The sequence below is a fragment of the Apaloderma vittatum genome, unplaced genomic scaffold (genome assembly GCF_000703405.1).
Source record: "Apaloderma vittatum isolate BGI_N311 unplaced genomic scaffold, ASM70340v1 scaffold36470, whole genome shotgun sequence".
NCBI lineage: Eukaryota > Metazoa > Chordata > Aves > Trogoniformes > Trogonidae > Apaloderma > Apaloderma vittatum.
In genome coordinates this window covers 268-23,674 of record NW_009695667.1, presented here as the reverse complement: position 1 = coordinate 23,674, position 23,407 = coordinate 268, and the positions used below count along the sequence as shown (strand labels likewise).

Here is a 23,407-nt window from a genome sequence, read left to right as displayed (position 1 = left end):
TGTCTCGCTCTGTCCCCGCCGCAGCTGAGGCCCTACCCTGGGCAGCCCACAAAGCCCCTGTATTCGCAGACAGTGGCGCAGTGTGTCGTGCGGGTGGGCACGGCATGCTAGAAAGGGTCTCCTGTTTCCCTCAGTGCCGGCGGATGAGCTGGGCTCTGTTTGCCCAGGGTCCAGCTGCGTCGCTGATCTGAGGCCCCCTGTCTGCCGGCCCCGCGCCCAGCTCGTCCTTCCGCTGGCCCCAGAGGTGGGCTCAGCCAAACCCTTGGGTTTCTAGGATGGAATTTTTTTCTTTCTTTCTTCTGAATGTAGAGCTGGACAGAGCTGTGGGCTGATGGACCTCTGCCAACCTAAGGCTCCCCCAGAAAGCTGTGCTGACAAGGGCTAGAACAGAAAGCAGGGCGTAGAATGGAAAGCAGGGTATAGAAAGTGGAGTGCAGAATGGAAAGCATTGATCCAAGGCTCCCCAGAAAATCTGAGGACAAAGCTGGTCTAGCACCTGGACACCTACGCCCTAACGCACACCAGCACCTTGGCGCGGGATCTTGCAGGGCCATGCAAGGAGCAAACTTGCCACAGCCAAGTCTTCAAGGGGCATTTCTTCTGCAGAGCCCTCGGCACCACCGAACACGGGCGTCATCGGGCCTGCCTAGGGAGAGGCAAAGGGATGTGACCGTGGCTGGGTGAGAAGCCAGTGGCAGGGATGAGGCCAGAGACCTACAAACAAGCTCCGCAGCCTGCTGATAGACTGCTGCAAAGGGGTGAAATCAGGAATGATGCAAGTGAAATAAAGCCCAAACAGCCACCAGGCAAATGAAGGAATGCCAGCTGTGTTTAACTGGCATTGCAAATAAATAAATAATTATTTTTAAGACACTTCTCCTAGAAGCGTTAAAATAATAGGGCAGAGGCTGCTGCATGTGGGACAGTAGCTCTCTAGCAGATGATTTGCTGCATAGCTATTTTTGCTTAGCTGTGATTAACCAATCCCAAAAAAAAAAAAAAAAAAAAAAGATATCCTAGACAAAGATCTGGGCTGGGGAAACTGAATTGAGCTGCTCGTTAAGGACACAAGGCGATGTTTCCATCCCTTTCCGAGCAGCTGATCTGCAAGATGAGCAAGCTCCTGCCTTGCTGATGGCAGAGGTGCAGCGCTGAGGCACTGAGCAAGCGGAGAGGAAAGGGTCGGGCTGCTCCCTGAAGGTTCAGCCTCCTGCCAGCCTGTCTCAGCTGTCTGTGAGTGCTGTCCTGCCATGATGCTGTGGCGGGCGGCGTGGCGGATGCGGGAGCATGCTCACTCCATCACGCAGCCATCGGATCGCGGGCGGTGAAGGCTCGGGGCTAGTTGGGGCCCAGGAGAAGGTGCTTCTCGAGGGTCTATCGGGCAGCACGCTGTCAGCAGACAGCAAAACCGTGGCACTCGACCTCCAGAAAACCTGCTTCGTTCAGAAAACTGGGCATCTGGGGCTAGCTGCATTTGGGAAGGAAGATTTACACGAGAGGCTGGGAGGTAGTGATTCGAGCAGCCTTTGGGAAGGTAAGCGAGCCCTTTTCTTCAACCTCTTTTTGGATTGCTTTTTCTTAAACAAATCTGAGCATCAGGGAGCAGGACGCCTGCCTGCAGCACGTACTCGGGTGCAGCTGGGCTTTGACCCCCCCTCCTTCAGTGCTGTATCACCTTTTTGCCAGTCGCTAGCTCACGGATAAACAAGCGGCCAGGCCTTGCTCAGGACGAAAGCAAAGGGGAGGAGGAGAGGCTGGAGGGGGGCAGCAGGATTCTTCTGACTGCTCGGGAATATCGTGGCAGCCCGACAGGGTCGGGGTGCTGCAGGAGCGAGCGAGGAGCGGAGCGCCTTTGATCAGGTCTCCGACTCTCATAAATATACAACAACCAGCTAGGGGAGGATTATCCCTTAATCTAAATATTTATAGGGTTTAATTTGGCTGGTGGCTCTGGTGTCATGGCAGCACGAAGAGAAGCCTTTGTAGGGCAGGGCTGGGCTGCATCCTCCTGTGGTCTCAAAGGCGTCGGTGCCCACCCTCTCCCTCCCCGCCATTGCTGGCTGTAAGGCCAGCAGCTGCTGGACCCCAGCCCCATCCCTGGTTTTGCAGCACTGCCTTAAAAATGAGGGGGTTCCCCCTGCTCTGTTTGACCCCAGGGCTGTCCCAGCACCCAGGATTTTACACCTGAAGGCTTGAGCTCTTCCCCTTGTTGAGAGGGAGCTTCCAGCAAGCGGGCATCGAGATGAGCACGGCTCAGAAGGTCCCTTTGAAACAGATCTTTGACACCATGAGTTTATCATGGGGTTGGTGGGGTTTGGGCATCATGAGCGAGAAGTTTCCAACCCAGCTATTGCCAGGGGACGAGCACAAGTGCCAGCTCAAATTGAGGAGAAAAGTGCCCAGAAAGTGTCCAGCTCAGGGTGGGTAGTGTGCTGTGTCCTCACCTGGGGGCCAGATTCTGACTTCACGTACCCTAATACAGGCCAGGAGCAACTCCAGCAACCTCCAAAGGGTGACAGCCTCATAATGAGAACTGGCATTAGCACCGGTACGGAAAAGCTAACTTCTAAAGGTGGCTGGAGGCAAAGTGATTTGCACCAAGAGGGTGTAGGAGCCGAGCACAAGAAGGTGCAAATGCTGACCTCTGCCATGGAGCCCCAGGAAGGGAGCGGTGGGTCAGCCTTTGGCTCCGAAGTGCCAGAAGTGCAAAGACCTGAGCAGGGTTTGGGTATCACTGTCATTTGCCAAGTGAGGCTGAGGTGAGGTGTGACTCCAGGATTGTCACCCCACCCTAAGGCAACGGCAGATGTTCCCTGGTTCCCTTGGTGAGAAGCCCTAAGGCCTGGCGCTGCCTCTCGAACTTCTGATGGAGATAAAAATGGGGATAATACAGAGAGAATGAGGATGTTATCAGGCTCTTCTGGGGACAGGATTTGTTCTTGTGTCCCTGGCTGGATTTTCCAGCCTCTCAGCTGAACGGGGGAGTAAATGCAGGGATAGATTAGAGGTTACCAGGGATTGCACACCATTCCAGTAAGAAAGCACAGCTGCTGGGTTGCTCCGAGTTGCACGTCCCTCAGAGTGAGCTCACAGGCTAAAGAGAAAGGGCAGAGCACGCACGCAGTTCCATGTTTTCCCTGGTGTCCCCAGTTCTCTCCACTGTCTGCCACGGAGTGACTTTCTCCTAAGCCTCACTTGTTATCTCCTCTCTTCTTACCTCCGCATCTTGCCTTGCCTGCAGGCCTCTCCCAGAAGAGACGGGGATGGAGTCGCTGGGCAGCCCTACAGAGGACGAGAACACATCCTGTAAGTACCAGCCTCTCTTATGTTCAGAGGGAACAAGGCTGGGAGCCTTGCAGTTAGGGCAAAAGTCAATTCCCTTCAGGTATCCACAAAAATTCCCATGTGGGAAAGGAAACCAGCAGAGATTTGAATTTGCTAATCTTTCACAAGAAGCTAGGGGAAGAAATAGGTATTTTGGAAGTGGAGGCACTTTTATCCAGCCATACCTGCAAGCACCCAGTACCTCCCAGTTACAATCCACCACCTTTAGCTTCCAAGACCGTAGCCCAAAACACGCGTAAGGAGAGCACCATGCCTTGCACTAAGGATACAGGACGAGGAAAACCTGTCGGCTATTTTCCTTTTAACTCCAGCTCCCCCGAATACGTTAAATTTTAATGGGGCACATCGTAAGAGGAAGACACTTGTTGCACCTGAAATCAACATTTCCCTGGACCAGAGTGAAGGCTCCATTCTCTCCGATGACTTCTTGGACACACCAGATGACCTGGACATTAATGTGGATGATATTGAAACTCCTGACGAGACAGATTCCCTCGAATTCCTGGGAAATGGGAACGAACTGGAATGGGAAGGTAAAAGGCTGGCTTGGGGTGAATGTCTGCAGGGGCTGGGGCTTTTTTTAGCTTTGTTTTAACCACTTCTGACACTACTCACCACCCATAGCTGAGGACTGACTTGCCCAGCAGTGAAGCACCGTACACACAGCCAAGGCCCTTCTTCCCCACAGCATCTGCCCCACTAGGACCCCAGCTAGAGCCCAGGAGCACCCGTGCTGCTATCTCAGCACTTCCCTCTGGGGATAGTGCGGGCAGAAGTAGTTCAGGCACTTGCAAACACCAGTCTAGCCATAATTCAGTTTAAGGCATAAGGCTATGGACACACATTCCCTTCTAGCCATAGCTGGGCCACCATGCCAGGCTGGAAGGTGCTGCCTGCTTGGCTCTGCCAGTGGAACTGTCACCTGAAGGTTCAAACACCCTGAATAACGTGGTCTTGCCTAGCCTGGCTGGTTTTGACTGAATCAGGCTAAGACAGACTCGTGCAAGCAGCTCTGCTGGCAGATCAGAAGGCAAACGGGTGCAGGCAGCGCCCTGCAGAGACGGCTCTGAAGGAGGGTCCAGCAATAAGTCCAGTCCCCAGCCTGTAACTGCAGGTCCTGTAAGCAGCAGGAGGCATTAAGCTCATTTCTGGTACAATCTGGCAATGGAGCAACATTGCTGAGAACCACAAACTCACACAAACCAAAGCTGCAGATAAAACGGGTCATCCTTGGTCTGTGGTTATTGTCTCAGGCTGCACAGCAGAGCCTCTTCGTACATTATATGAAAAGCAGAAACGTTCGTCCCTTTTCCAGACGACACCCCCGTGGCCACAGCCAAGAACATGCCAGGGGACAGCGCGGACCTGTTTGGGGATGGTGGGACAGAAGACGGGAGCGCTACCAACGGTCGCCTCTGGAGAACCGTCATCATCGGCGAGCAGGAGCACCGCATCGACCTCCAGATGATCAAGCCCTACATGAGAGTGGTGACACACGGAGGTGAGGGAGAGGGAAGCCTAATCCTGGCTTGGGGCATTTCTTTTAACTCATCTTTGTCAAGCTAGAGGGGACGCCATGTCCCATTGTTGTGATGGTCTTTAGGGAAAAATTGCTGTTCGGTTTGCACCACTATGTGGCAGACAAGCACAAAAGCACCCAGCCCCTGTTAAAAAAAAAAAAAAATCAGAGTCACTGCAGCAGCCTTTCAATAAACCAAAGCAGTGATAAAGCTGGCTCTGAGCAAGGCTGAACATAGCCCGACCTTCAGTCCCGGGTACAGGCAGCATCACCAGCGAGGGAGGGACCGCAGGTGCTTAATCCCTCTGCAGCTCGGTGCCTGAGCCCTCTCTGGAGGCACAGCTAAAGTCTAACACGTCCACACGTAGCGACCGTTTTTAAATCTGAGCAAAGCCGAGCAGCGACTCAGGGCAAAGCTCTCGGCTCTGTGCTTTGTCATGCACAAATTGCTTCCCCAAATCCCACACGTGTTACAGCCAAAACCAGGATCAGAGGAAAATCTGCTCCGAAGGAGGCCCATAAGAGAGACGGACACTCACCTCGAGCTGGACAGAGGCACGGAAATCAGCACGGCCCCACATGCAGGCACACATCTCCACTGCTGGTTTTCCTTCAACTCTGGCATCTCCCCCTGCAACATGTTGCTGATGCTGCCTGTGTCTTTCTTCCCCAGGGTACTATGGAGAAGGTCTCAATGCCATCATCGTTTTTGCTGCCTGCTATCTCCCGGACAGTAACCTGGCTGATTACCACTACATCATGGAGAACCTCTTCCTGTAAGTGGCTGGACAGGGTCTGGGAGGGAGGGGAGGGCGAGGAAAGGAAATCGAGCTCTGGGGAAACAGCTTCATTGCACTCATTGCATCAGGAATTTGAGCTGGAAGTAGTTTGAAGCCAGGCCAGCATGCAGCTGCAGACTGGGGCGAGCATCGCTGGGCAGGACCGTCCACGGCATTTGCATCCGAGTCCGATCAGTCAAAGCATTCAAGCACTCAGTGTTAATTATGCCAGTGATGGACTCACACCCAGGCTAGAGAATATGAATACAAAGCTGAACAGCTGGCAGATGCTGGCGGTGCAGGGTGTCCATCAGCACACGCGTTGTGCTAACGGGCATCAGCAACCCCAAGGATTACCCAGAGGCGTTCTGCCAAAGTGTCAGGAGAATCTGAAATCTGTTTCGAGGTCTACAAAAAAGGGGTTTGGAGGCCCTTTGGGATGACACACAGGCACCCGAGGAAACCTCAAAGCCTCATTCTTTCCGTCTCACGTCCCCATTGCTTTTGATTACCACCCAACAGATACGTAATCAGTAGCCTGGAGCTGCTGGTGGCCGAGGACTATATGATCGTGTACCTAAACGGAGCAACACCCCGGAGGAGGATGCCAGGCCTTGGCTGGCTGAAGAAATGCTATCAGATGATAGACAGAAGGTGAGAATCCTGCTGGTGCTGCCTCTTCATCCTTCCGTGCCCTCTTCCCACATCTCTTCCACCGCTTCCTTGCAGCCTTCCCCAGCAACTCAGCCTTCCCCTCTCCCCAGGTTCTGTAATTTCCCTGTCACAGGTTTCTGACTTACTCCAGGCTCCCTTCACCACCTCTTCTCCCTCCCTAAGCACCTTCACAGAGACCAGGCTAACACAGACCCCAAGCAAAGGAAGCCCCTACAGCATCCAGGGTCTGAGCTTAAATAGGGCTCCCAAGGCCATGGGGTGGGCTTTTGCCTGGAGCCACCCAGCTGAGGCTGCTGAGCATCGTAACACCTATCAGTGCCCTGACACCTCACAGGTGAGTTTAAGAGAAGTTACTTCGAACCTGATTTTCTGTCGGTGGCTTTTTCACAGGCTGCGTAAAAACCTCAAAGCATTGATAATCGTGCATCCTTCGTGGTTCATCCGGACAGTGCTGGCTATATCCAGACCCTTCATCAGGTAGATAGAAAAATATTATCCCAAACTTGGCTGGTTTTGGAATGGAAGCTGAATCTCATGAATCAGATCTTAATCTCACCTTCAGCCAGTAGCAACCAAGGTGAGACTGTTCATCATTTGTCGTATGTCTCTCCCATACCTCCAAGAACAGCTCTAGGCGTGGTTTTAGGAGACACTGTGGTGGTCTGGGTCCAGATCAAAGTTTGTCCCAATGGGTAACGCATAAAGACTTAATGGGAAGCACAGGACTCGAGGTACTTTTTCCCCCTCAGCTGCTGGGAGGTGAGGGTCAAAGCAAAATGAGGCGCAGTGCCGTGGCACCTCAACACAACTTTTAGTCATCAGCATATTGGCGCTGGGAGGAGATGGGTGCCCTCAGAGATGCAAAACTCCTCGTTTCCATCAGGAAAATTCAACCTTCCTATTGGGAGAACTTCGAAACAAAACCTCAGGCACTCTCTCTTTCTCTCTCTCTGCCAGCGTGAAGTTTATCAGTAAGATCCAGTATGTTCACAGCCTGGAGGAACTGGAGCAGCTCATCCCCATGGAGCACGTACAGATCCCCGACTGTGTCCTACAGTGAGTACCGGAGGGACCCTGGGCACACATAGCTCTGAGGAGATGCAGGACACAAATCTGATGCAGGAGGATATTGTGCCGAGCTGAAACCTGCATGCTCAAAACCCAGAGCTTGGGGCAAACTTGGTCTTGCTCGTGTACTGGTGCCAAGCAAGAGCTGGCACGCTGCGCTGGTTTGCAGCCTCTGTCACGCTCGAAGCAAACATCACATTTGAGTAAAAGTGACCAGTCCTGAGTGGGTAACATTTTAAAGAAGGTTTCCTCTTTGTTATAGATACGAAGAAGAGAGGATCAAGGCCAGAAAAGAAAGGTAAAATTAATTTAATGGGGGATATAGAGGGTGGGTTCATTTTCTTGGAATGTTGTTGCTTTCTCTCATCATTATTTGTATTATAAGGAGGGAATTTTGTGTTCCTCCAACCCTCATATCCCACACAGTCTACGCTTATTTTCTACTGCTTTTCTCCAAATAACCAAAAACTGCAGGAGGGAGGAGAAGCTTGATTAAAAGGTCATTTCTCCATAGAGCTGTTCCTCTTACTCCGACAAGTGCGCACACCCTGAACAGGCACCACACGTGCTAGCAGAGGTTGTCAGAAATCACCCTTATGCATAAAACCGGCAAATTTCCCTCCATAGGACCACGCAACCTGACCTTAAAGTGGGAGCTAGTGCTTATTTTAAAAGCCACTTCATTCCGCTAGAGCGGCGTAAAGAGGGCCATTAGCTTACAGTTTGATTTGCTTCGTTTCCTAGCCCTGTTCCATCACCGGCGCTTTAGGTCACAAACAAGCAGTAACAATCGGCTCCGCTAAAAGCAAAAGGCAGCCCCGGGCAGAGGCAAGAGCAGCTGGGTCAGCAGGAGAGCGCTGCACTCTGGTGCCACCTCCTCGTGCCGGGGGAGATGCTGGTTTGGGAGGATTTGGCTCCTTAGCTGCCAAAAAAAAGAATCACCCAGCCCCAAGCACTCAGGACCTCCCTCTAGGGCCTAATCTTGAAAGGACGAGGATTCTCTGGGCTGTGCATCATGGGCACTGAGGGTCATTTCTGACCCACAACCTCTGTCCGAGCTCCAGCTGTGTCTCCCTAGGAAAACCCTACTCTTCCACACTGCTCACCTCGAGATGATAGATTTCAAATGCGATTTGTGTTTACAGGGCAGAAGAGAAACAGGACATGGCTGAAGGGGAAAGGTAACTACTCTTTTTTTGCTTATCCTTCACTTACAAACCAGCTTAACCAGTCTTTGGTGAGGAGAATGGCCCCGTTGCTTGGTGGGATCTGCGGGGGAGCCGGGCTCAGGAGAGGTTTGGACCCAACAGGATATATCTAAAGGGTCGGGGAACAGATAAAGCGTCTTCTCTCTCTAACAGCTCCCTGTGCCGTCACTTTTGTGATGTTACTGACCACCACCACCCCGAAGAGATTCCTGGAGCTGCTTTTTACCTCCATAAAGCTAGCGAACCTGCCTGGTCATGGCCCGGAGCCAGAGGCACCAGGGAACATTGTCCTGACATTCAGTGGCAGCATTTGCACGATGGTGCACTGCAGAGAGCCAAAAGCTGCCATCAGGCTCGGCTCGGCTCTGTGGAGAGGCAAGAGACAAGGCTGTAACATTAGCTGGGAAGGAAAATTCTAGGGAGGTTTGGAAGACGGTGTCAAAATCCCATGCCAGGATAATTTGGCCTGCTTTTGGCTCTGCTTCAGAGTCATCTGGCCTCTCTTTTTTCTTTCAGTCTAACCAGCTCCTGAGGGAGAACAGCCCATATTTCTGCTATTCTCTTCCCAGAGAAAAAGGAGCTTTGATCAAAATTGCCAGGGTCCATTGGACGAGCCTGAATCGTTCCAAGAAACAAACGAGACCTGGAGGCTAAAAGAGAGGAGTGATTAGTCTGTGGTGGAGACTCACTTCTCTTTTTTTGCTGCTTCTCTTCCCAGCAGGCCTGTGCCCCCAGTAGAGGATCAAGAAACCAGGTTTGATTCATACTTCGCTCTTTTCTTTGTCTCTGCAACAGATTTCATTTGCATTTGTAACCCCCTGACAGGGAAGGCGAGAGGGAGTCAGACCCAGCACCTCTCCAGGCAGAGCCGCTCCCGGAGCAGAGCAGAGGCGCTCCGCAGCGGCGCTTACGAAACCAAGGAGCTCTCAGCCCTTCCCCTGACACAACCGCTGCAGCTCGTGCCAAAGCACGGACTGGTCACAACTGCAGCCGCTACAGAGGCACTCGAGAAAATCTGCCCCTCGATCCGTTACCTGGCGTTTGCCACGTGGTAAAGGCGTGCACGTGGGAGTCACCGCGGAGCTGCCTTCCTCTGCCCTGCAGTCATTTTTGTCACGGTCCCCTGCACTTGGGAAAAGTCCTTAGAGAAAAAGAAAGCCCATTAAAGCTATGAGTGACATCATCTTTGGCGCTGATGCACTTTTGTAGAGGATGGCATCCAAACATACTCATATTTTTTTGATACAGTGGGACTAACAAAACCTTTTACAACGTGCTTTCTAAAAATAACTCTGTCTTTCTCTTCTTTCCCAGTATGTCATGAATCAAAGTGGAGTGGAATGAATGGAGCAGAAGAATGACGCAGCCTGGCAGTCACCCACGTAAATGACCTTTTGGTATATCGTCGCCATCTTATTCCAACTTCTGTAAGATCACGGAGCCTGCCTGCCCTGCCTCCAAGATGCAAAGTCCTTTAAATTTTTTGAAAACATCTCACTTTAACAAACGAACAAAAACCAAACAAGGAACCACGACAAAACAGAACAAGCCAAGAACAGCACTTTTCAGGAGAGGTTCCAGTGTGTTTCAGTAACGGTCTGTGGAGATCTATTCAGCAGTGCAAAGAGACACTGCGTTTCCTCTTAGTAAATTAAGAGCACCCTGTAGTCCCTTAGTCACCAGCCCAGAAAGAGATATATTTTTTGTTTAAATTCTAATTGCTTCCCTTAACTTGCTGCTGGCCAGCACTGAGACATGTTCCTTCAAACTGCACACCCAGCGTCCTCCATACAGACATTACAACGGCCACTGCCCCAGGGAATAACTAATACAGGCAATGAAAAGGGTGCATTTTGGTCCCTTCTCTTCTCTGTTTCTTTCTGAAAATACCAAGTGCCCACCGGTTGGCCAGGGCACCCCTTCCAGCCTTGACCACCTCAGTGGATTCATTGCCAGTTCCTCTTATCAACTCGCAGCGAACCACTCCTGAGAGTAGTTTTCCTGATTTTTTAAATTCTTTTTTTCCTGATTTGTTCTGTCTGGTTTGTAAGGCACTCTGATAACTTTGAAAGAGAGTCCCACGTGGCGTGGCAGCTTCCGCAGAACCTTCTTAGGAGCATCTTCTCACATCAACACACACCCCTCCCAAAAGGTCTGGTTTTAAGAAGGAGCCTTATGGACAGGAAAGCATTTCACGCCTTGTCTTTGATTTCATGACACTGGACAATCATTCACTGTTAATACCTCCTCCCACGGAGACAAGCTGCTAAATGTTCCCTATTCGGTCCCTATGTGTTGCCTGATCTAGTTGAGAGGTGTCCCTGCCCATGACAGGGATGTTGGATTAAATGATCTCTGAGGTCCCTTCCAGCCTCGGCCAGTCTAGGATTCTATGTTGGAGATTCCCTCCTTGCCATCCCTGGCTAACGAGGGGGTCATCTACAAACGTACCTGCCCGGGAGAGGACCGGAACGCTGCGGGTGGGGAGGTGGGAAGCCGTGTCTGGGTTCAGCTCCTCGGTCAGCCAAGAGATGGAGACGCGATGTTGAAAGTCGTGGTTTGGACTCGGGAGGGTTCTATGAGAAAAGGAGGGAAGAAAATCGAAGAATCAACTCTTTGGTCAAAATCATTTGGAAACTCTCGATCTCACCAGAGCCAGCTTTACACAAACTGCACCAGGTGAAACCCCCCGCAGACAAACGCAGAGGAAGAATTACCTGCACCTCTCACCGCTTAAAGAATATTTCCAGCCTGGCAGCCCCAACCCATGGCTATTGGAAACTGCCACTTCCCATCACTCTGAAATCCCCCAGAGGACAATTCTGGCAAAGCAACATTTTCCTCAGGACAGGGGTGTCTCCTCTCTATACAGAAAGCTTCTTTTTTTTTCCCCCTCTTTCAAGTGAATAAAACTGCTACAGATGGGATCTGTATTTTGCTGAGTGCTCCAAAGGAGCACCAAACGTGCGTTCTGACGTTACTTCTCACTGGATTCATGTTTTTCTCATGCACTTCCCTCACAGATGTGTTCACCAAACAGATCTTGGCATGAAAACCAGAATTGCATCCAGGGCATTAACCCCAGAAGCTGCAGATGGTGAAAACTCCATATTCTGTCTCACCGGCGTGTTCGCAACAAGCACCATCGGCATCCTCAGCTTTCTAGCAATTGCATCATGAGCCAGTTCCTGACAAAGTGAAGTCTGTGCTGTGAGAGAAAACCAGCCCTTTGCAGGGTTTGAGAGTTTAGGTTTTAAGCCAACGATACCTCATCCCATCCCAAGCCCTCTGGACGGCCCCTCGCTTTCGAGACAGAAGCAGCAGTTGGAAATTTCCAAACCTTCACGTTGTTGACCCCCAGGCAGAGCTGGCTGCCCTTTATCACCTGCCGTCTGTCGGATGGACTAAAGGAACCCCCTGAAATTCAGAGAGGACTCTTCCCGTGGAATTAATGTCAGCTCTCCAACTAACTGTGGGCTATAAACAATCACAAACCTTGCAGCGGAAGAGTATGTGGATTCTCCGTCTCCCCTCCATAGCACTGAAACCTAGGTTCTCTTTTTTTCCTTTTGCACTTAGATTAAAAATAAATAAATCACCTGCTATGCTTTCCACAAAAGAGTGCAATGCGGTTGGACGCTGAAAGGGAAGTTTACAAGGGAATATAATGAACAAAATTGATAGAATGTTTGAGGAGTACAACTATAGAAACTTTTTTGCACCTGGAGTTACTAAGCACTTCAGTGAAAACCATTCCCAAAGTGCTGCTGTGATGGAACACGTGGACACGGAAGATAAGAAACCTCAATTCCATTTAGTCTTGGGATCTGGAGCACTAGTCTGCTTCCTCATCCACGGCAGTAGCCATACAGCAGAATGTGGAGGTTGGTTGGGGGTTTTTTTCTTTTCTTTTCTTTTTTTTCCCAAAGAAAAGACACCGTGTCTACGCTTTCAGAAAAACTACAGCATGAGCAAACCTGAAGAGGAAACTTGTTATTTTTTTCAAGTAACTCCTTCCCAGTGAGGTTAAGAGTTCAGCTACCAAAAGAGCAGGTGACCAATTTCATTTCAAGATACACAGGAAGGAATTCTGTTTGAATACAATTTGTAACTTCTTTGAAACAGTTTTTTGAAAAGTGCACTTTCTGACAGAGCACTCTAAGTAGTATGCACTGTATTTTAATTTTTAACAAAGTTTTATGAGTGTATAAATGTTATGTTCCTGGATGGATGGATGGATGGGTGTCTGTGGGTCTTTTCAACGTAGAAAAGAACCTGCAACCTGTAATGGAGAAACTATAATGAAATGTGAAAAAGTGCATTTTTATAGCAACAAAACAGAAAAAAACAAGTGTCATTAACTTCTTTCAGACAGGGATTTTAGATGCTGCTGGAAACCAAAGTAGCTACAAATCAGTGCCCCCCCTTACCAAACGCGGAGCAACAGAGCCAAGTTTGCTGTTGCTAAATCCGATCAACGGGGTGCGACCAACATCCCCAGCAAATGCGCTGCACTCGCTCGTCATTAGGAGCCCGTCATCAATTCGGATCCACCTGGCAGCCGGAGGCGAGAGATCGACGGTTCATTCTCCAGGCCAGCAGAGGCAGGTTATACAATCAACCAGTGGCTTAAACCCGAGGACTTGCCCTTGGGCGAGAGAGGCCCAACAGGAATTGGAGGTGACTGAAGGGTTTGCCAGCCCGGCTCGACATTTCCACTGGGGATGCAGTTTATAAGAGAAATACGCTATACCAGCAAAAAAATAAAAAATAAGCGTTGCTAGGAAAAGTGCATTTACATTAGAACTTTTGCCAGTATATATACGTAATGTTTAAAAAATAAAATGACACAAACTCCTTTTAGCAATACTGCTATACTGGTCCATGTTCCAGATGTACACCAGGCCTTGTTTCTGCTTCATAAAACCATTGCCGAAGGATAAATATTTTGACTTATGAATGCACTGTATTATATCAAACAGCAGGTAATACCACCTACATTTTTCCGGTCTTGGATTCTACTTTTCATGAGATTTTCCTGCTGGGGCATCCATGGCTAGCCACACTTTAGCTGCAGGAAAAACAAGGATTTTACACCCGTGATGGTGTATTCACAAACCCCCGGTGTTCTGACAGTCTCATTTAGGGCTGAATTTCACCGTTCAGCATCGAGTTACAGACTGAGAAATCAGATCCCTTCCTGTGCAGTTGATGACAGACCAGGAGACACTTTCCCATCTCTCTTCAGGACTCACAGGACTTGACTTCGGAGACGCAGGCGCTTGCCCCTGCGTTAGCCAACAACCATCTGATGGTCGCGGCTGAAACTACTTCATTGTGGCACACGCAGAAACTGCCCAGATTTGGGACCGCCCGGTAGTTTTCATTTCGATTCACAAAGCAAGACCCAGGAAATCAAACTGAGCTGCTGCTGTATATTCACACTGGATAATTAACACAATTTCTTCTGTACAGCATTGGATAATTAATACAATTTCTTCTGTACAGTATGGTGTAAATGTGAGTGGGTATTTAGAGCATACCTCATTGCGACCTTTCCATCAATTTTTTTTTTCCAAAGATGATTTGCTTACAAATGCGCGTACACCCGTACGAGAAAACCTAAGCGGTAAAGGGTTTACAAGTGACACATCCACTGTTTGACATATCTAGGGATGAAAAAAAAAACCAAATGCTGCTGGCAATAAGCTCAGATTGGCCTGACAGCCGGGGAAATGTACAGCCCAGATTGCTATAAATACAAAAGCACATGTTTTCTCTTTTGTATTTCCATATTTACTGGCAGTCAAAAATACAGCATGTTACTGGTAAAGTGAATTTTCAAATTTTCACCATGACCATATAACATGATCTAGCTCCGTTCTTTTTTTTTTTCCTTTGTAGTGGGCCCTTTTAACCCAAATCTACCTGTAAAAAAGTGTGAACTGTCATTTTTCTAAAGTGTTTGTAATTAGGTGGTTTATGCTAGAAGACATAGATTGCTGTTAAGTATGTATGATTATTTTTGCTTTGTATTACTCCATACGAACCTGTGGACATTCAATTAAAACGGGACTAATCCTTAAGCAAAAATGCATCCTCCTCTTTTTTGTCACTATCTTTTCTTTAGGCGTTGGCTCCCTGCAGAAAACACGACGTTTGGATGTTACTCCCTGGAATGAAGCAAGTCAAAGTCCTCCCTGGCCATTACGATACTACAAAATGAACTCGTCGGAATGTTTTTTGATGAAAATAAGTTCTATTCTCCTGATACAGCGTAGGATCTTTCCAAGTTGCCATCAGCATTCTGCTTTAGAAAAGAGGAATGGAAAAATTTCTTCCCTTGGGTTTCTATTAACCTGCACAGAACCACGCCCGTCTCAGGTTTTTTATTTTTACACAGCGTTTTATACTCAATTTGATAACACGCTCGGGAATTAAATTGTAAAAACATACACAAAGCCACTTAAACAGAAGAAAAAAATCCCAAACCCCTATCAATGAGCATTTATAAGAAAATACCCGAGATGTCTCATCTGAGTGGATCTGAGATGGGTTATTAACATATTTCAGTTAAAGAACCGGAAGTATGAATACGTAAAAGTCTAATCCTATAACGAGCATCCTCGCACTCACGCTGTGACACAGCTCACGCGGGAGATGCACATGAGCTCACACGCGTGGGGGGTCATAGGGCTCCGCTCCTGCGGCCTCCAAAGCAGGTTTTTAGCTCTGATTTGATTTTCACCAAAAATCTTCTACCCCGATCATATCAGTACCAACAACGAGGGGTTTTTTCTGCTCATCCTCTCTTTTTCTTTTTGGTTACAAAAGTTTGTGGAAGGAATTGCAATGTTCTACCTTCAATATTAAACTTGCGTGGACAGTAGCGAGGGAGGAACGTGTTGCGCCCGGCAGCGTGCACTGAAATCCTGCTTTTGCTGCACCTCTGAGGTAGGCACGTGGTTTTAGGTTCCAAATGAAACCCTTTGAAAATACTTCAAGCAGCCTCGCACCAAAAGGTCAGTAGCATCAGTGGTGTGTCATGAAGGAATTTGGGCTATACAGACCCCCCCAAAAAAGGTCGACGCTGACAAAAAAACAGGAGATGGAGTCTGGGCCGAGGAATGGCAAAAGGCAGCTCTAAGCACAAAGAAGGGAGTCGATCCAGCAGACCAAGTTCAGAAAGGTCAGGGGGTTAGGATTGCAGCACACCACAAGAAATGGGATTAGTTGCTACCCTGCCAAAGCAACAAAACTTCCCAATCAGAAGATGAGATGTCCTTCCTCAAGAGAAAACATCCTTCACTGTAGCTTTCCACCAGCCACGCTGTGCTCCTGGGTTGCGACTGCTGCAGGTTGATGTTAGTGTTTTCATTTTGCAGTCTCCAAAAGCTCGGAATATGCCCTAGATGAGACTTTGTAAAAGATCGCTGTGGCAAACTGCTGTTTAAAATACAATTTCTCAAAAAAACCCACCCCAGAATCCTGTAAATATACAAAGGTCACATCATTAATTTGAGGGGGTTTGGAAGAAGAGGAGAGACACTTCTCTCCACGGGCCATGGAGTCCAGGTCTACTTCTGCTCCTTTTTTGAGCAACGTGGTGGCACCTGCGGTGAAGAGCAATAGCAGAACGTCAGGTAAACCTTCCAGAAATTCTAATGAAAGTTTAGATGCTATAAAACTCTCCATCAACTGCATGGTTAGTTTTCATGGCTCATTTTGTTTGAATAACGTGCCTGAAACTCACCTGAATTGCGTGTTTGCCTTTACGAATTTCACTTTTACTCTACCATCAGCCTTAATTTTAAAACAGAAAAAAACCCACATCGTAACATCACTGTATAATGTGATTTAAACATCTTTTTAAAAGCTTATCTGTCCTCCAAAACGTAAACCCACTTTCTCCCAGGCCTCACTTTTACAGCTGGATTGAAAAGTCAGCATTTCCCACTCCTCCTCAGTACTGAAACCTCTTCTGTCATAAGAGTTGGGAAATCCATTGCCACCCTAGTGGAAATCCCTTCTCCCACCTGCGTGTTATGTGACTGTTCTCCCCTTTAAAATGAAGGAATATTTAAGAACATGCTAACTACGGCACCGACTCTTCTGAGGCGCTGGCCCTCATCGCTAATCAGAGAGAAACCAAGATTCCCAGCATAAAACAATTAGAATCTTCTCCAAACAATTAACCTCAACACTAGGGCTGAGACTCATCTCACCTCATTGCAGCAATCTAAAAATAAGATACAGGGTCTGAATTAGTCTGAGGTTCCCTCTAGAGCTGATGAAAGAGATGATTTCCCCTGTTTTAGGGCGGGATGAATTACTGGGGTGACACATCTCTCTCCACTGATAAGAGGTGCAGCTAAATATTTCACTTCACACAACACACATATCTTTTTGACTGCTGGTTAAATGAATCACAGCCTAGAGGAGGAAAATGAAGCCATAATGCAAGTGAAAAAGAGAGAAAGCAATAGAACACGCCTGCTTGGTTTTTTTTTTTGCACATGGGAGTTCAGTACTTTGATCATTCAACTTGTCACCTTGGGTTAACTTCTCCGGACATTTGAGAATTTTTGTGTACTTAACCTTTTGTTTCACCATCTGACACGATCAAAAAGCAGCCCGTTTCCCTGGGTAACATAAGACTGGAGATTAGCAAGGCAATGCCAGATGAAGAGCTGAGTTTTGAGAAGGGATTTGAAGCAGGAGAGAAAGCCAACGCATTCCGGCTACAATTCAGTTTAGATTGGCTGTATTTTTTTTAGTCCCTCAGAGAACCGCCGCAATGGAAAACTCAGCCTCTAGATAAAAGGTAATAATGCTCCCGTGAGAGCTGTAAGGGTAAGATTTTATATCGGGAATGGAAAGGAAAGAGAAACTACGGGGAGGGATTGGACAACATTGCTCATACGCGCTCAGAACGTGGCTTTGAGGAAAACGACTCTTGAGAACCCTGGAGCTAAAGACTGACTGGACTCAAGTGTAAAGACATCGACTCCTCCTGATCGTGTAAGGAAGCAGCATCCAAATAAACTTGATTCTGTTCTCAGTGTCCTTCATCCTGCCCCAGACCGCTACAGGCTCCCAAATCCAGATCAGTCCTCACATCACGCAAAGGGCAGTTAGTATTCTTGCACCGGATTACTTCATTTTAACATTTTTTTTATTCTTTGAATGCCCAACCCTTCTAGTCCCTTATTTCTTGTGGTTTGATTGCTATTAGTGCACCACACTGCAGGCAAATACATCAAGGTTCGTGATCAGTAATTCTACTACTGTGAACTGCCTTCTAAATTGCAGTTGTAGCCTCTTGGAAAAGACCACATCCACAAAAATCCATTTGAAGGAGCATTTCTTAAAATCCATTTTAAGAATTTAAAAGCTTTCAACCCTTTCTGTCTGTGTGTTATAACAGTCATTAATTACATAATAAATGCATGTGGGGGGCAGGGGGGCCTGTGGCCTGGGAGGCAGCAAGGGGCAGAGCCAAGGGAAATCTCAAAACCTGAGAGCTGGCTTAGCCCTGCCGACCGCAGACCGGAGCAGCACGGGCAAGGATGAGCTTTTAGCAGCTAAAAAAAAAGTGAAACTTCCCCCTGTTGTCTGTCTATCCAGACTGATTTTGAAAAGTCTGTCAAACACACCTGAAAAACTGTCAGAATATTTTGGAGTGCTGGATGAATCACCACCCGTTGACAGCATAACTGGATTTGCTGATAAAAGCTTCATCACTTATTTCATGCGTTGTCTGTTCTTCATTTTCCAAACCATCTTCAGCTTTTGTTCCCTTCCTCTCACCCATCAGTACATTCTACGTTGGCCAAAAGGTTCAGCTGGGCAGGCAGCAAGTCGAGACTCTCTCTCCTAGAATAAAAAGCAGAGAGTTACAAACGGAGCTTCTATTACTTGTTTTTGGAAAGGCTTCTCGTTTCGTTGCCACTGACCATAGGATTCCCAGCAATGCACAGCCCGGGACTGACTCATTTAACAACATCACGCATCTCCAAGCACATGCCAGTTGTCAAATGACACTAGAAGGGTCTGGCACCTTTTTACAGATGTATCCCTGGAATCGCTGCCATTGCTACCTGGCACCACACAGATACAAAGTAGAAGCATTTCTTGCATAACGATCTTTTTTTGCCTCCATATCCACTAATGCCATGAAACAAATTCCCCACGTAGGCCACTGAAATCTAAGGAGGCTCCTTTCTTGGAGCATTTGTGGTCCACAGCTCCAAAGGGCTCCGATCAGGAAAAGTCTGGGAAGGGCAGCGTGAGGAATGAAACAACTGCAGAATCCGATACTTTGGGAACTGAGAATTTAGAAGAATTTCTTCACCTCTGATCAGACCTCAGTAACGAGCTGGCTGTCTTCAGGCCCCAGTTTTGCCTTCATCTTTGCCCTCTCCTCCTCTCATTCAAGCCCCTTCACTTCTCCGTCCCTCTAGAATATTTTTTCCACCTTGATCCCAAAAGTAACGATAGAGAGAAATGTCTTCATCTGCCTTTTTTTTTTTTTTCAGGCACAGCTGCTTCTCTCCACCCTTCCTTGTCCCAGTTCTCAGAGTGGGACCCACCAGCCGCCCCGTCCCTGCCCGCCCTGCGGTGCCGCAGACCCTCTGCCCAAAACCTTTTTTTTTGCGAGCCACCCCACACGTCACCGGCACGCGGTGCCAGCTCGTTAAGCATTACGCTATTTAAGCTTGTTATTCTACTACCCTCGTTTTCCTTACTGGTCTAGTTACCAGCAGGTCGCAGGGATGTGTTGCTCTGTTGGTGTTCTCCCCCTCATTTTTTGTTTAAAATAAAAGTTGTCAAGACATGAGAAACTTCCAAAGCCTGGGAGAAGGACTCTCGTAGCAACCCCAGCGAACGCAGCGTTCTGGAAAGAATAAATAAACTCACAATTCTCAAAATTCACAAGAGAAAATTCCTCTCATTCCACCAGCCGTCGCCCCCAGCCCCCTCTCTCAGGTCTCCAGCAGAAGGAACCTTGGCATAACCTTGCTCGTACCATAAACAACGTCTTATGATCAGTGACGGATTTAAATTCTGAATTAAAGCTTTAGGAGAAATGAGTCATGTTCTGCAACAGAAAGGTCAGTGAACATGCAGAAACCAAACTATCCCAGGGAAAAGATATCCTGATGGCTCCAGGAATATTAAACTGGCTTCTGCCAGATTTATCTTAGTTTTAACCAAGACGACTAGTATCAAACATTTAGTAAACATTAGTATTCTAAAAATAATGTAAAGAGGGGGAACATTTTCTACCTTTGATCGAAGCACACTGTTGAATGGTATTTGTATTAGTAAAGTGTCACGCAGATAACGTATCTGCAGGATAAACAAGCCCCAAAAAAAGGAAGTTTCAGATGACCAACGCGTAACTCACTGAGAAACGCGGCCAGCACAACCTGCTAAAAAAAGCATTTGTGCACACTTGGCATTTGCATGGTCATATTTTTACAGGTTGGGCGAAGTTTGTTGTCACTGGGAAATGTAACTGTCGCCATTCGTTTCAGACAGTTTGGGGAGCGAGGTTTTTTTTTGTTCGCAGGGGAGCAGACAGCTGAAATGCCAGAGAGCTCCAAACGCAGGCAGGCACACGCCAGCACCGAAAGGAAAAGCGAGTCCGAGACCATTCAGGAACCTGAGAATTTGAGCTATGTGGGTGAACACGACTTCACCGGATGTTTGGTGCGTGAGTACAAACATGGATGATAGAAAAACCCACATCGAGCAGCTTAAAAACAATCTCAGCAGTCAGGCCCAGCGGCCCAGAGGGGCTGCGAAGGAATGGATTAAAAAAATCAGCTTTTACATGGAGAGCTACATGAAAGGATTTGTAACCGTGAGCTTAAAAAACAGAACAGCAAGAAAACACCAACAAAACCACATTCCTTCTGTCCTTCATCCCTCTGGTTTTCAGAAGAAAGAAGAGTTTGAACATTCTTTATAGAGATAGTGAGACTTCACTGCTCTGGAATTCACTGATCCCAAACAACTCAGGCAAATACTTGAGTGTTTGGAACTGCTGCTGCTGCTAGAATTAGTTTTTGTTTGCTCTCTGTACCAGAAACACACAGTTCCTTTTGGTACCTCTTAGGCCAAACACTCATTTTTTCCAACGCAAAACCCTACCTGTTATTTCGGAAGCACACTCGTATTAGTCAATCCGAAAGGGCAGAATGCAACCTTCACGTTCCCAAAAGTTTGGATTCGCCCGACTCCAACGTCAGGAGAACTGGGCCAGAGGTGCTGAGCCCAGCGTCCCCTCCTCGTTTTTACACAGCTCCCGAGCTTCCCAGTTTTTGCCCAGGTCAGATCAAATGTGGCAAAACAAACACTGAAGTAACCCACAGTTTGCTTTCTCAACTAAGACACCGTCCTGGCTCACGGTCAGAAGAGAAGCACAAGGTAGGGCAGGAAGAATTTGAGCCGAGAGCTAATCTTAGGTCAGATTTTCGGTTGGTGTAAATGAGTCTTTGCAAATCGTGCTCTGCTTTGGTGCACAATGACAATTTACAGCAGCTGAGAGGCTGAGGTGGTGACGCCGCCGCCCAGGCTGTGCTCACAGCCCCGGGCAGCAGCTGGAGATCTCACTCCCCTGAGGGTCGTGTCTCGTTCGTGTTCAAGAATTCGAGCTCCAAATTTCTCTGAAGCGATCATTTTATGTAGCTGCCTTGGAAGCGAGGATGAAAGTACAATTCGCAAGTGACGTCTCCAGGATTAGCGTGCTACCGCTGGCCGTAAGTAATAATTCCGGCAGCAACACTCACTGAGATCTACTTGTTAAACACACAGAAAGAAGAACGCATGATAGACTGGAAACGATCATCCCATTCCCATATTTACCAGGCTCTATGTTGAGCCAAATTTATTTTCTTGCCTTCAACATCTTCACTGTAAGACCTAGAACCTTACTCCTCTGACAGTAAATAATCTTCTCTATTCCATATTTATTCATGATCGCTCATCTTATCAAAGCACTGACCCTTGACCTTGTGGCTGAGGAGCATAAAACAGCTTTGTGGGGAGAAGTAACATCTTTTATTAGATCAACAGACCAAGCTGGGGTGAGGCGAGCAAGCTTTTAGGCCATGAAATCCTTCTTGAGACCTGAAATAGAAGCAGAAAAATTCAAGTTAAATACAGCTTGGGTATTCTCAGTAAAACTTAGCGGTGGAGCTGGCAGTGCTGGGTTAACGGCTGGACTCAATGTTTTTTCCCAATCTAAACGATTCTAATGATTCTCTGGCAAACAATTACCCTGGGGAGGATTCTGGGGAATACGCCTCCATAAACACCTTCCTCAAATCCTTGAGGGTTAAATTCTGGGTGTGTGGGTTTTACACTCTCAACAGCTGAAAAGTACTTAAAAAAAACCCAAAACCCTCCCACTCCATTGCATCAATAGCTCCAGACAGGGCAAGCCCCGCACCAGCACTCGGCATCTATGAGCACAAGATCTATCGCGACACAAGAAGCAGCCCCGCAGGCTCCAGAGCTCTAAAGAAAACAGCCAGGACACCACACCCCGCCGTGACTGGGCTTCTTACAACTCCACTGCAAACTGCTGTGGGGCAAGGAATATTTAAGTAAAGCCTTTTAACATTTCCACGGATCGATTTAACAAAAAGGAAGAACATAGGGGCACAATGGTTTGGTTATTTAAGCTCTATTATTTAAAAATGGACACTAGACAGTCCATCTGCAAAAAAAACATTCAGAGCTGTTGCTAACCCTGCCTCCACCTAACATCTCTCAGGACAGCCCTGATTTTAGAAGCACCTGAAGCAATTAAAATTAAACCACAGGTTCCACAGCGTGTACTCGTGGTGAGAGGAATTTACTCGAGGAAGCAGAGCAGCTCGAGTTAACTCACCTTACAAAGCGCTATGTTACATGAGTACACTCTTCAGAAGGAGGCCCTCTGCAAAGCTACTATCATTTTACAACTGTGTCCACTTATAAAGAATAAGCTGCTTGAAAAAGTTCTTCCTAAAGGTTCCAAATGCAATGGTTCGAACGGATCAGGCTCTGAACAGCTTCACTAAAAGGAGTGAAAAAAGAAATATTAAAATTTCTGACAGGGCAGAAGGTTAGAGAATCCACAGAAAAAGTCCTTTTTGTGACATTGCAAATAACCTAATAGGAATTGGGAATAACGAGGAGAAAGAGATCACAAGGGAAAAAAAAAAAAAGAAAAAAGACATTAAATTATACCTTTGCGCCCCTCTGCGTTTTGCCCAGAGCACCCAAAGGAACTGTGACAGGGGGTGACATTTCCACCTGCCGCCATGACTAATTTAGGCAAAGGGAGGACTTGCCAAAAAGCTATTTAGGGCCCGGGGAGGGGGGAGCGGTGAGAAGCAGGTGCAGCGGCAGCGCGCATGATCCTCTCCCGCCGAGGCGACGGCTCCTAATCCCGGCCCCAGCCTATGACAACTCGGGCTCATGATGGGCACAGGTTTTTTGGCCGGGGCGGGGACAGGGCGGGAGGGCTATAAAGGAGAGGGCGAGGGGGCTCTCGCTCAATGAAAGAGTTAAGAGTAGGCACGGGTGGTTTGGGGGGAAGAGAAAAGAGGGGGAAAAGGGGCAGGTGGCGTTTTGCTCCACCAGAAGTCATTCCGGCGTGTCGACGTTTTTTTTGTTTTCTGTTTTTTCCTCCCCACGTTCCCGCTAAGGAGGCGACTCCACGATGAAATACATCATCGGCATCGGAGAGTGAGTTCCCCTTCGGGTTTCACGCTGCTCTCCCGCTCAGCTGTCGCGTGTAAGGGGATCTGAGGCTT

The 23,407-nt window shown here is 48.0% G+C and overlaps 1 protein-coding gene across 1 annotated transcript in view; it reads left to right on the top strand.

Moving 5' to 3' along the window:
• Positions 1-9,348, top strand: part of ATCAY (ataxia, cerebellar, Cayman type) — a gene marked incomplete at its 3' end in the record, with an annotated part of 10,338 nt that extends 990 nt beyond the window's left edge. The window contains exons 2-11 of the mRNA XM_009872093.1: positions 3,242-3,306; positions 3,657-3,878; positions 4,661-4,846; positions 5,538-5,640; positions 6,166-6,297; positions 6,709-6,795; positions 7,276-7,374; positions 7,649-7,684; positions 8,532-8,567; positions 9,313-9,348. Of these exons, the coding sequence (XP_009870395.1) occupies positions 3,242-3,306; positions 3,657-3,878; positions 4,661-4,846; positions 5,538-5,640; positions 6,166-6,297; positions 6,709-6,795; positions 7,276-7,374; positions 7,649-7,684; positions 8,532-8,567; positions 9,313-9,348 (1,002 nt within the window). The remainder of the gene's footprint in view (positions 1-3,241; positions 3,307-3,656; positions 3,879-4,660; positions 4,847-5,537; positions 5,641-6,165; positions 6,298-6,708; positions 6,796-7,275; positions 7,375-7,648; positions 7,685-8,531; positions 8,568-9,312) is intronic.
• Positions 9,349-23,407: the final 14,059 nt, after the last annotated feature.